Genomic DNA, 12,632 nt, shown 5'->3' with positions numbered 1-12,632 from the left:
ACAGTTTTCTGCCTCCTGCCCCCTAAAAATAGAGCGAGGCTAATTGAACTGAAAAACTAAAGATTTCCAAAAAATAATTATGTAACTTGCCACACTTGCCCTGCTTTCCCTTCTACTATCCTCCCCCTTACTTATTTTTTAAAGAGGTCAAGGTTGTTAAACTCTTACATTCATACAGTAAGAAAAGTGGGATCTAAACATAAAGATTTTTCATGCAGCATGAATTTGCCCACGTAGGCTTTTTGTAGTATGTTTGTTTACCAATTAGGCTATGAAATTGATACTTTGATGTATACAGTGTGTGCAATTCATGCAGGTGAGATAATGGCGCAACAAAAGTTTTTTTCCTTCCCTGACTCATGTGTGTTTATACCGTCCCAGGCTGCAATCCTTATTCAGGCTAATTTATTTACCTCAGTGGGTGTGTTGTCTATGTAAGGACTGCAGCTTGATGACCCAGGTTTGCAATGTTAATGCAGCTCGACTGTAAGCTTTTGCATTGCGTTATGCAAAATTACAACTCTGATGCTTCTGCTCTAGAAACGTGTGCACACTCAGGAAGCCATGGGAAGGGTTACTTCAACAATTTCAGTCTTATCTATGAATTTACAACTTCCAACAGTGCGCTGATTTATACAGTGTGGCACTGTATTTCGGACGCATGCTGCCTCAGAAAATTAATGCTGCACTCTGGCAACCATATGGGCAGCTGGCGGGCGGCCAGCAGACCAGCAGAGCACAGCCCTACCTTCACGCAAACCTTCCCTGCGCAAGAGAACCTTGGCCATCCGTGGCATGGACTGCGCTGGCCAAGGAGCCGAAATACAGGGACCCTGTACATTCTTGTGACTTACAACCACCGGCTTCTCCTGGGAGAGATGCACACCAATATGATTAACGAGCAAAGCTGGGCAGACAAGATCCCCTTGCGGCAGGTAACCACATGGGCACTGCACTTCCTGATGTCCCACGGAATGGAAAGGATTGCAAGGGCCTCCCCATATATCCATGTTTCTTCTTTATTGACCTCTTTTGCAGTTGTGGCTCTCATCTGTGACAAAATTTATCTCGCAAAGTCTATGGCAAAGGGCATTTATGTTATTTGTTCTGTAAAATGCATATTATTTATTCTCTGAGGACTGAGAACAAGTAATCACAAAAAATGGCTGATGGTAGCTTAGGTATCTTAAGCACCTTAGAAAAGAAAAAAAAAAAAGAAAAGAAAGAAAATTTACACTGTTCAGTAAGGAAAGAAGTAAAAATCATTTTTCCATTATCACTTGCAAATAAAGCAGTTTTTGTTCTCTGTTCTTGTGCTTCTCTCACACTATTATTTCTTATCAAATATGTGATTATTCATGGACTTAATCTAACTCTGCCGCCAGCTTCAGTGGGACTACCTACAGGAATGCTGGTCTGGACTGGGAAGTCCTCAAATAAGATTCTAATTTTGTCTTCTCACTAGTTGAATGATACAGATCTCAGAAAGAATGGAGAAGACAAATTTCATTTAATGGTTTCAAGTAACTTTATGCAATACCTTAAATGGAAGATGCCTTGATGATAGCTCAAACACACAACCTGTTTATAATGTATTTTATTTGCATAATGCTTTCCATTCATAAATAGCTCTGAGATTTTTTTTACAACTGTTCACAGGAATCATGTCACTTGCTAGGCTTTACAGCAGCTGTTCTACTTCCCATTGCAGTAACCCTATGAAAAGAATAGGGATTGAAAGCGAAGCAGCACACATTTTCCACTGTAAAGTAGCTGGTACACTGCAATTTCATGCTTTAGCTCTCTGCACACTAGTTTTTCCAAGGAGACCAGAGCTTACGCTTTATCTCAAACAGTACAATCTCCATATACATACTGTCCTGCTGGTTCATTCAGACAGCTAATTTTGTGTGTATATTATAATTTTTCTTAAACCTTGATGTTGTACTAAAGCTGCTGCAGTTAGGCTGTTGATGGCAGTGACTTGTTCTGCAGGACAAGTGGGCCTCTCTTCTTTTAATACTGTTTCAGCACTGTCCAGCTCAGGGCACAGTTTATTAGCAGAGTGGTTGCTGCTGCTATTTGATCACAAGGAGCATTTCCAGTGCTCCTGCCACTACTGAAATACTTTGTAGTGATTTGGGATTTCTGGGAAATGACATCCAAACGTTATTAGCCTGCTCCAGCTCTGCTCAGTTTGAAGGACTTGCTTGTATCCAGACTGGAGTCTAGCTACAGTATAGAGAAATACAGTATACAGAAATGCTGACTAGCTGCAGCTAAAAAAGAAATAAATTAATTCACAGCTGATTATAACACCACGTGGGTACAGCACAGCGATAAGTTTATTCCTGGTGCTCCTCAGCATTTGAGAACCCAGGCATGCCAGCAATGCTAATTTAACTACTTTGGGTAGCCAGTTTTCCCAGTGCAACCACCTCTTTTCCCCAGGAAAAACACTTTTATCTGTGTAGCCAGCAACAGCAAAATGGTGATTTATGCACAACCAGTACCTAGAAGTGTCCTTCCTGATCTTGAAGTAATGCAGCCCCTGTTTCTCACCCTGTGTCTTGAACAATCCAGTTTTACCAATATCTAGATGCAGCCAAGCATCCAAATCAAGAGACCGCTCTCCAAATGTTGTCCGCCAGCGGAGCATGCAGCTATCTGCCTGGGTTCTGGGCTACTAAATTGCAGATCCACGCCAGTTCTTGAGCTTTGTAGGCACTGCCAGAACAACCCACGTTATCCGGTGGCACAATCTACCTGGATATGGGAAAAAAGCATCCAGGATAATTTTATATAAAGAATCTTTTTTTTTTTTTGGTTCTCCCTACACTTTCCTTTTAAAAGGAGTAAAAGATATTTTTAGGAGTCTGATGTTACTAGAAGTGCCCTCCCTCGTCCCCCCCAATTCTCTCAGGGCTCTCAGGAGGCCTTTGAACATCTCCCAGAGTTCGGGACCTGAGAAATAGGATCTCTGGCGTCCTTGGGGCTGCAAAGCTCCCACACGGCACAGTTACAGATGTAGGGCAGAAGTGTAACTGACCTTCACCTGTAAAACCAGAACTGCTGGTACTTATACGGGAGCTATACTGCCGGATAAAAACAATAATTTAATTGCCTAATGTAGACAAGGCCTCTGAGGAATCTCCTTCTTCAAATAACCCAGCCAATCAAAACTCCATCAGCAAAACCCACTAATCTGAACCCCCTCGGCAAAGAGCAGCTCGGAACGCTTGGCCAGGCACACCAAGAAGAAGCAGGACTTCCCCCTTTCATTTAACCACCTGAACCCCCCCCCCCCCCCCCCAAAGAGGTGCACGAGTGCTCAGGTAACCGAGCCCCGCGTTCAGAGGACGCCCGGAGCAAACCCAGCCGCGACACCAGGGCTGGCCGCCGAGCCCGGCAGGTGACGAACAAAGCCGGACCCAGACGCCGGATCCCACACGCTGAGGCCAGCAGCCGGCCCGCGGCAGGCACCAGCCGAGCGCCCGGGGCCCGCCCGGCGCCGGGGGCCGCCCCCCGCCGCCCCTCACGGACCGGCCGCGGAGGGGGCACCGACCCCGTGCGCGCCGCCGCGAGGTGGCGGCCGGCGGGAGCGAGCGCGCGCGCGCACGGCGAGCGGGAGGGAGGGGAGGAGGGCGCGCGGGCCGCCGGGCGGGGGCGCGCACGGGACGGTGTGCGCGGGGAGGGGACGGGAGGGGACGGCAGGGCGATACCGGGGCGGGGAGGGGCGGCGGCGCGGCTCGGGGCAGGCGGCAGGGGACGGGCGCTGCCGAGCCGGGAGACACCGCGGCGGCCGCCGCCGAGTCGGGGCATCCTTCCTCCTCCTCCTCCTTCCTCCTCCTCCTCCTCCCCGCCCCCCGCCCTTCCCCCTTTTTCTTTCTCTCCTTCCCCGCCGTCCGCCGGGGCCGATCGCTATCGGCAGCCGCGACCCGGGGCGTTTCCGCGGCGGCCGCCACCACCGAGGGCAGAGCCGGCCCCTCCCTCCCCCCCTCCCCGGCCGGCACCGGGGGACCCCCCCCTGCCCGCCCCCCGCCTCCGCCCCTCGCCCGGGGCTCGGCGGAGAGGGCCCGGCCGCGGCCCCGGCTCGGCTCGGCTCGGCTCGGCTCCCCGGCGGCGGCAGCACCGGGCTCGGCGAGGATGTCGGGCGGCGGCGGCAGCCGGGAGGAGGAGCGGCGCAAACTCGCCGACATCATCAACCACTGGAACGCGAACCGGCTGGACCTGTTCGAGATCAGCGCCCCCACCGAGGTGAGCGACCCCACCGGCGGCACCCCCGGGAGCGTGTGTGTGCCCCCCCCCGGGTGGCCCCGGCACCGCCTCCGGGGCACGGCTCGGCCCGGCCCGCCCGGAGGTGAAGCACCGCGCCCGGGCCTGGCCGCGCCCGCCGCCGCCCCCCGGCCTCACGGGGGGGCTCCGCGGCCCCTGCCCCAGCCCGCGGGGGGCCGGGGGGGGGGGAGCGGGGAGCCCGCAGCCGCCCGCGGGCACCTCCGGGGGGTCCCCGTGTGTGTGTGTGTGCCCGCAGCCCCCCGGCACGGGCAGGGCGGCCGGGCCCTTTGTGCTCGGTGCTGCCGCGGCTTTGTGCGGGCAGCCAGCCCCGGCCAGGGGACCTGCCCTGCCCAGCGCCGGGGGGGGGCTTGCGGGAGCCCCCGGCACCGGCAGCAGGTCCCCGGTTCACGTGTGGCCGTACCGGAAAAACACAGCGGGTCATTTCTTCCCGGCGAGATGGGCGTTTCCAGGGGTTCAGGCAGGCTGAGTTTACTTTTTAAAGAAAATATATGAAAAATAACAGGCCGTGCCCCGCAGCGCAGCCCCCCTCCGGCGTGGGGGCCCGTCACGCGTGTGCCCACGGCAGGAGGAGGAGGAAATTCACACTTGCTCCTGGCCTGGCCCTGATCCGGGTTGTTTATTAACACAAGTCTCCGGTGAACCGTGGAGGCTTGGCCTCGCAGCCTGCTGCTGGGCCGGCCACGGAAAAGTCTTGGGTGCGACTCCACGTTGTTGGTTTTTTTTTTTTTGTTTGTTTGTTTTTTTCCAGTCACGATAGCTTGAAAACGAGCGCCCTGGATGTTTGCGGTGCTTGTCGCACGCCGCTTCCAGAAGGCTGGCTGAGGGCGGTGTGGGGGTTCTTGCCCCTTGCGCTGCTCCCCGTAGCACTGGTCGTGCTGCTCGGGTTTTACCTACATCAGTATTAGCTGGCAGTCGCTTGTTCCAAAAACTGGGCTGATAGTAGCACAAAGGAGCCTCCAGGGTTGTGATAGAGGAGACAGTGTTGTTGTTGTGGAGCTGCAGGTTGGCAGCTGGCTGTCCGCAGCCGGCTTGTTGTCTGGGTCCACTCCCCGTGCCTTCCAACTCCGACCTCTTTTCTTCTTTGTGTTTGTGAGAAGTTGTACTTCTATCCTTTTGTAATAGCTGGCTTAACAAATGTTACCATGTCCTAGGTCGGCCTTGTGTGTTTGTCATACAGAACTAGATTTTGCACAAAAGCTCTCGGCCTCATTGTAGTTACTATGCAAAGAAACATCGATTTTTGGTTGCGCTAGCTCCACACTTCTGTGGTTTAAGCCTGTGAACCTGTGCAGGAACATACTTACTGCTGTCAGCGATGACATTTATTTCAGTTGAACTACTGATAGTAAAAATTAAGTGCAGGGATATCTCTGAACATCTGAGCTTTTTTAGAGCACTGCGTCTAACGACTTCTGATAAGACTGCAGGTGTCTACAGTAAAGTGACAGCGGGTAACAGTTTTGGAGTAAAGTATATTTTCCCTCCAGATAATTACGAGTACAAAAGCTCACGCTTGTCTCGCCATTACACTGAGCTGATGCAAGTTTGGCAATATTTTCAACCCAGATGACGGTGTGATTGACTTGCACGCTATTTATCGGCTCAGATAAAAGCCCTTTTACCAGACTGCTTGAGAGATGCCAGCCCTCTTGCTGTTTTCCGCGCTGTTTCTGGCTCGGCTTGGAAATAAGGCACACCGTACTTACCGTGGGGGCTGCAGCAGGTGCAGCTTCTGTAAAGGCACAGTGGCTTGGATGTGGCTTTTGCTCGGGTGTACCTGGTCCGGCTCCGGTTGTGTCGTTTCAAACTGTTCAGGCAGGGCTGTTGGCAGGCTGCGTTGAGGCGGCAGCGAGCACGTGCCAGCGCTGCGAGCTGTCACCCAGGAGCTCCCGATTGTATATATCATGTTCCGAATATCGAGACCTGCTGCCTCACAGTCATTCGCCAGGCATCCCTGCAGTGTAAACAGTCTGCCTTAAGTGACTTCTCCTTTGAGTTTCCTGCGTACGGACGGTAGGCATTTCCAGAGGAGCTAATCTCTTCCTTAACAGCAGGGTTTAAGGTAGCTTTTATTCCAGAAAGAGAAGTGAAATCTAATGTAAAATGCTCCCAGTCCGTTGGGTCCGTGCTGCTTCAATGAAAAGTGTAAAATGTGACGTGGTTTTGGATGCCCAGAGTAGGGTTCTGAACCTAGCTTAAATGTGTGATTGTTTTTCAGGGAAATACTTCATGAAATGAATCAGTCTGAATTCCTGTTAATATTTCATTGTGTGGACCGGCCCTCAGGGATTAGGTATCCACTTCTCTGTTTGCCTCTCTTCAGAGTTAGGCATGAGTTGTTTCTTAGAGCATACTGCCGGTGAGATAGTGGGAAACAAGAGCCTTGGGTAGGGCGTAGAGTTGAGTTGTATTACTAATTTTCTCCTGGCTTGTTATGTGATATGAATAGTTAAGTAAGTCATTCAGTGCCACTTTTCCTTAGCAAGACAGGGAGCAGGGGAGCTTCTGTTCAGTGGTCAAAATTAAGTATTTTTCTCTCTGTGAGAGAAGAAATGTGAGGAAGAAAAGTGAGTCTTCTTGGGAGCGAGGGTTTCCTATCTTTACCTACTGACGCTTTCACTGAAGTCACAAGTCACGTGTGGGCTCATGCTTGAGAGCAAGATAATTTTAATGTTGTTAGGCTTTTACCTATTTTAACACTTGTTGCTGCTCTGAGAAATCTGTGAATAGTTTGCATTCTGTTCATTCTGAAGACTTTTTAATTCAGAAATTAGTTGAGAGCAGCTCTATGGCTTGAGGGGCTTGTAAATGAATAAAGTCAAAGTTTTGTTTTTGAAGTTTTAGCAGCTAATAATAGTTAAACTCTAGTGTTGTCCAGAGTGGTGCTAGGTGCAGATCCTTGCTAAAGGGCTGTGTAATGCTGAGTAATTTGAACTTCATTAAAGCAAGCTTTATTGTCTCCACTTTAAATGATGAGACAGCTACTCACTTCAGCAAGTCTAAAAAAGATACAGCAGGTTTTTGGGAAATGTGGGCTGAATCATGTTTTTGTAGATAACGATCAGATTGGAAATGAAACAGTATGTTAATCATTTTCTTTAAATCTGTTTCCCCTTTCTGTTCCACTTTCCCCTTGCCTTTCTCTGCAGTATTACCAAGTTTTTGGATGCTTTTAATATTTGGCTTGCTTTTTCCCTTTTTTTGGCCAAGAATGGAAACACAGTAAGAAATCTTCAGACCTTTTGCAATAGGAAGTAAATTGAGGCTTTGATCTTGATTTAAGTCTTAGGTGATTATGGTAACCAAAGTTTCCAAATGGGAAAAACTTTGAACTCGTGACTTGATAACAAGTGTATAATGTTCAGAAGCTCGTAGATCAAAAAAAAAAAGCATAAATGCAATTTTTTTCTTCAATGACATTGCTTATTGGAATTATAGTGATTGATTATATAAAGTGTGTATGGAGGCTTTGGGTGAGAGTGAGGAAAGCAAAAGCATTGGAGACCAGTGCATTTGTCACTCTCAAATACAGTAAATGTAAATCTTCTGAAAGCATTTAAGATTTGTTGGTTTAAGATGCCATACGTCAGCTGGGCATTTTAACTGTTGTTGATCTTAATGACAACATACAGTTTCATCTTTAATGTATGCTTTGATAACTGCATAAGAGAAAAAGAGAAGCACTAATTTTTTCTGAACGTGGTTTGTGGATTAGGAATGAGAGTAGTGTGTGTTGTTTTTTTTTTGTTTTTTTTTTTGAGAAGGACGCTTTTTAGAATGGCTGGGGTTTTTGTCATAATTGCCCGAGGGCTCAGGGGTTGTTGTCAGAAGCATTGATTTGTTGTTGTTTCATTTTCTGATGGAGAAAGCTTTTCTGAACTGATCTAATATACCTCTGTATTAACAAATGTAGAAAAGTCTAATAAAAAAAACTCAGAGAAGTAACAGGCTTTGTATTGAGAATAACTCGTAACAGTGTATTTAATTTTTAAATGGCCCTAGCTTAAAACAAGCCAGAAAGCCATAAATGAAGAATTTCAGTGATTTTTTTTTTTAATTTTATCTTTTTTGTTGTTGTTGTTGCCAGAGAACAACTTGTGTAGGCACAGCAGCAAGGTACTAGGAATAACTCTCCAGCTCCTCAGTGTGGGGGTGTTTCTTGGGTGTTATTTGGTGTTTGTTTCTTTGTTTTGTTTTTGATACCGACTTCCCCCATCTACTGGTACTGTATATGTGTTTGGTCTAGTCAGTACATTTTAAATTCTTTTCACAGGCTTTAAATACAAATAAGTAATCTATTTAAGGAAGGTGTTTACACAGTGCAGCAGATAACAGGATATATTAAGGCTGATACAGTTTTTGTGTTTATTCTTTGGATTCAGATCTGATTCTGGTTCACAGAGTGTTGCAAATAATTATCATGGGGATACCTGGTATATGCCCTGAGTTTGTAGTCTTTTCAGAATAGTTAATGCAAGCTGGTTGTTCAAATCCCATTAAAGCAATAAGAATTTGGGATCTTTTAAGTTTTAAAACCCCTGCAGATTCCTATCTGCATGGTTGCTCACCCATTTGCTTTTAAAAATCTGCCTCCGTGACTTTGAAAGAACTCGTGTTTTAAGATTGGGATTACCAATGACTGCCTATTGCAGTGGGGGCGAGACTGGTAGTGGAAGTGCAAGTCTGAAACTAGGTAATCATCATATAAATGGGAAAGATGCTTGTGCTTTCTCCATGCTTCGGATCCCACAACTTCCAGTAGATTTTAGTGGAACTCTGCAAAGTGTATGGATACCAAGAAGCTGATGAACAGATCTGACAATGAGATCTACAGTGCTATCTTTTTAAGTATACCAAACCCATAATATGGAAAATAAATTGTCTTTGCTACAAATGTTTAAGGTAATATTTAGACAGTCTGGAAAGGTGTCCTGGAAATTTAAAAGGTTGATGCCCGTACTGTTTAGCGAGTAGAATATATTCTGATTATCGCTAAACAGGCGCAGTTAAAGAGGAGGTTAAAACACTGAAGCATTAGTTATAGGTTAGCAATTTCTAATTGCAGCTTACTGAGATTGTTGGCTTCAGCATTAAAATGTCTGAAGAAAAGAAATCATGGACAGAGGTCTTCTCATTTGCATTAAAAGGACTGCTTGGAGATCAGTTCTGCTTTAACTGAGTAAAAGTGAATAGTCTGTCTTACAAATGAAATATAATTGCTGCTATTTAGAGGGTGATAATAAGTTTGGACTAAGATCTTGACTGCAATCTTACAGACAACAAACATAATAGCATGGAAATACTTTTCTTTTAGGAAGAAGCTTTGTGCTATGCTTTTAGTATTTCTTATGTAAGTTATTTCTTTACTTAGTAGCAAATTAGGTCCATACGATTCAGACATACTGGCTTTAAGAATTCCCTCCCGATGTGTGAATCTGTTGCCTGAGTAAAATGCCATTGACAAGTGTAATTTTCCAATTGAAGAAAGCCTACCCCTCTGGAAATGCCAGGGATTTACTTTGTGTAAGTGTGCTATTTCTGACAAAACTCTCTCCCTTTCAGAAGGGTTAAAACAAAATAAATGGAACACGCTTTAATGATGTTTGTGGACAAACTTGTTTTATAATTGACAAAATTTCACCTTTTTCCATAAGAAATATCCATCCAAGTGGCATAAGGAGAACTAGAACTTAAATGGAAGGTGTTAAAATTTGACATGAGCTGATGTTTGTGATAAGGTTGTGGATCGTGAGAAAGCATTCTGAATTGATCTTTGTTTGAAAAACCGCTTTGTTATAAATGAAGGGAAATAGATTATGGCTATCCAAAATTCAGAGCATTCCATTAAAGAATAACTTCAGGTTTTGGCCAATGTTTCTGTTGAAGATGAAGTTGAAAATAACAGTATGAATTAATAAGCTCAATGTTATGATAAACTTAAGTGAAGTCAAACTTAGCAGATATTCCAGATAGGTCATGGGGTACTTGCTCTCTCTTTCAAAATCTAGAACTTCAAGCTAATGCAGGCCTCTTCTGAAGTACACTTGAGTAAAGCATTGCTTAGATAATTTGGGGGTTTGGGAGATTTGGGGCTAGAAAAAATATTTACATATAAAATACATTTTGAGCAATGCTTATTTCAGTGAGTAAAGATGTATGGGGTTTTAGTTTGTGGAAAAGATCTGAACCTGTTAATTTCTGCTGTTAAGATTGTTGCATTGGTTTTGACCATCTTTCCTTCTTGCAGAATGATTTTTAACTTAAAATAGTTGCCAGTAGCTAAATGCTGTAGCATTTTAGGAGGATAGTTTTATAACTGAGTATAAAATATCAACATAGTGAATGATTTCAATAAGTGTTAAATAATATATTCCAATAATGTTAATTGCTTCAGTAATTAAGACAAAGACAAGTGGGCAACACATGTTGCATTATGTGTAGCTCATAGAGTTACGTATTGCGGTATAACCAACTAGCATGGAGTTTCTGCTGTATAGTTTTGTACAAGACTTGAAATGATTAAATAATGTTGAACATGCGTTCCACTGCAAATTTCTTGAGGTTTGTGTAAGAATAGAGCACGATGCATTTCTCTTGCTGAATGAAGTGCAAGTTCATTAAAAGGGAAAGTACTCAAGCCAGTGTTTTTTCCAAATTTTTGGTTTTTCTTTGCTCTCTTTTCTCTCCATATGTTCATTTCCTCATCTCCTTCCATGTTCCTTTATTTCAAGGAAGGAAATGTAACCTTTCCCAATTTGCATCAAGATGCTACTTTTATTATTTGCTAAACAGTTAAGAATATGGTAACTGAAGCTGAAATTTACAAGACCAATGCAAGTGTTTGGTGTTTTCATTCAGTTCAGTGGCCTCTGTAAATCAAGTGTTCAGATCTTTTCCAAGTTGTTGGTAGTGTGTTTTCTGTAGCCAAGCTGTATATCAGAGCTGGCTCTTTTATTGTCTTAGCCCCGTAGTTGTAAAGATAAAATTAAGATTGAAATATTCTTTCAATCAAGATAAACCAAACTAAGTGTTAGGTGGCTTCTCTGGTTCTATACGTGACTTAGCTCATAAATCATGTTGCCAGAGTTTAAACACTGCATGTTTTTTTTTCCCCCTAATCTTTAATTGTGGATAAAGGACTGCTTTTTTGTGACTGTACCTATCCAGAAATTTGGTAATCCAAGATGAAGACGGGAGGCAACTGAGATAAAACTCTATTGATGACAAATAGCTCAGGTCTAGCAGTAACACTGTCTTCATGAGCCATATCATTCCTTGTGAACTGCTGCATAATGAGCAAGTTTTGTATGTTCATAGCAACTTTTTGCAGTGGGAGGGTAGGTTTTTCCATGTGGTTAGTTGCCCTCGATCATCTAATTGCTCTGCCTTTCATGGCTGTCTAGTTTGATCCTTCAGTCTCACAAGAGAACCAGCTTTGACATGAAGTCCACACACATCATCGTCGTCTTTCTTTCAGTACTCACCTGGGTTGCTGACGCATAGGTGACTTCTCTTTCTCTGTTAGGGGTGTATAACTTGGTAAAAACATTTTGTGTAGTACTTCGGGATTATGGCCATCTACCTCTGTTTCAGGTTTTGGTCTTAAGGTGATCAGCTCTGAAATGCTTGGTGGGTGTTGTTATGATATATTTCTTGACCTTCTGTAGAGCTGCTCTCTTTCCTTGTGTGCTCACCTCGACGTTAGGCCCTTAGCTCAGCTCCTCTTCAGATTGTCTTCTAGCCTGGCTATTTCTTACTGGTGCATTTCTGAAGTGCATTTCTTACTGGTTTTTGAATCTCTTCATATAAATTGAGAAGTCTGGTAGTAGAATTTATGAATGTCCTGATGAAGATTGCGTATTACTCATCTTGTATAAGTTTGTTGCTCTCATTTGTTCCAGTCACACTCTTGAGAGCAGAAATCACAAATAATCAACTTTTGCTTTTTTTTTTTTCTTTTTAATGGTACATCTCGGTACGTTTTAGGAGTAATTATTGATGAATTTCTGATTTTACTTGTGTACTCTAAGAGTAGAAGATGCACTAGTCTTTAAAAAAATAGTTAGGAGCTATTGTAATTATATTCGATGACATTAGAAAACCTTCTGGTTTGTATTTTGAAGCTGAGTGCGTGTTTGAATACATGATTGCTAATGCCAGGTCAGCTCTTGGGTAAACATTCTAGAAAAGGTTTTGTGAAGTACAGCCCTGGTTGCTATATAGTGCTGGCACGATGAAACAAAAATGATGTTGTGTGTTAGTGGCTTCATGGTTTGGTTTGTTTGTTCACTGGTTAGCACAACTCGAGTTGTTGTTTTCATGTTCCTCAGCTAGAA

General features: G+C 44.8%; 1 protein-coding gene across 27 annotated transcripts in view; it reads left to right on the top strand.

Moving 5' to 3' along the window:
* Window positions 1-3,685: 3,685 nt before the first annotated feature.
* Window positions 3,686-12,632, top strand: part of AFDN (afadin, adherens junction formation factor) — a 134,377-nt gene continuing 125,430 nt past the window's right edge. For 6 of the 27 annotated variants that reach the window (XM_080583970.1, XM_080583968.1, XM_080583990.1 and 3 more), the window contains exon 1: window positions 3,688-4,257. In XM_080583970.1, coding sequence (XP_080440096.1) covers window positions 4,147-4,257 — 111 coding nt within the window. In that variant the 5' untranslated portion in view covers window positions 3,688-4,146. Of the gene's footprint in view, window positions 4,258-12,632 lie in introns of all 27 variants that reach the window. The other 21 variants (XR_013948098.1, XM_080583978.1, XM_080583992.1 and 18 more) reach the window with 6 other exon arrangements.

The sequence above is a fragment of the Anser brachyrhynchus genome (assembly GCF_964034855.1).
Source record: "Anser brachyrhynchus genome assembly, chromosome: 3".
Lineage (NCBI taxonomy): Eukaryota > Metazoa > Chordata > Aves > Anseriformes > Anatidae > Anser > Anser brachyrhynchus.
This window is presented reverse-complemented; position numbering and strand designations above follow the sequence as displayed.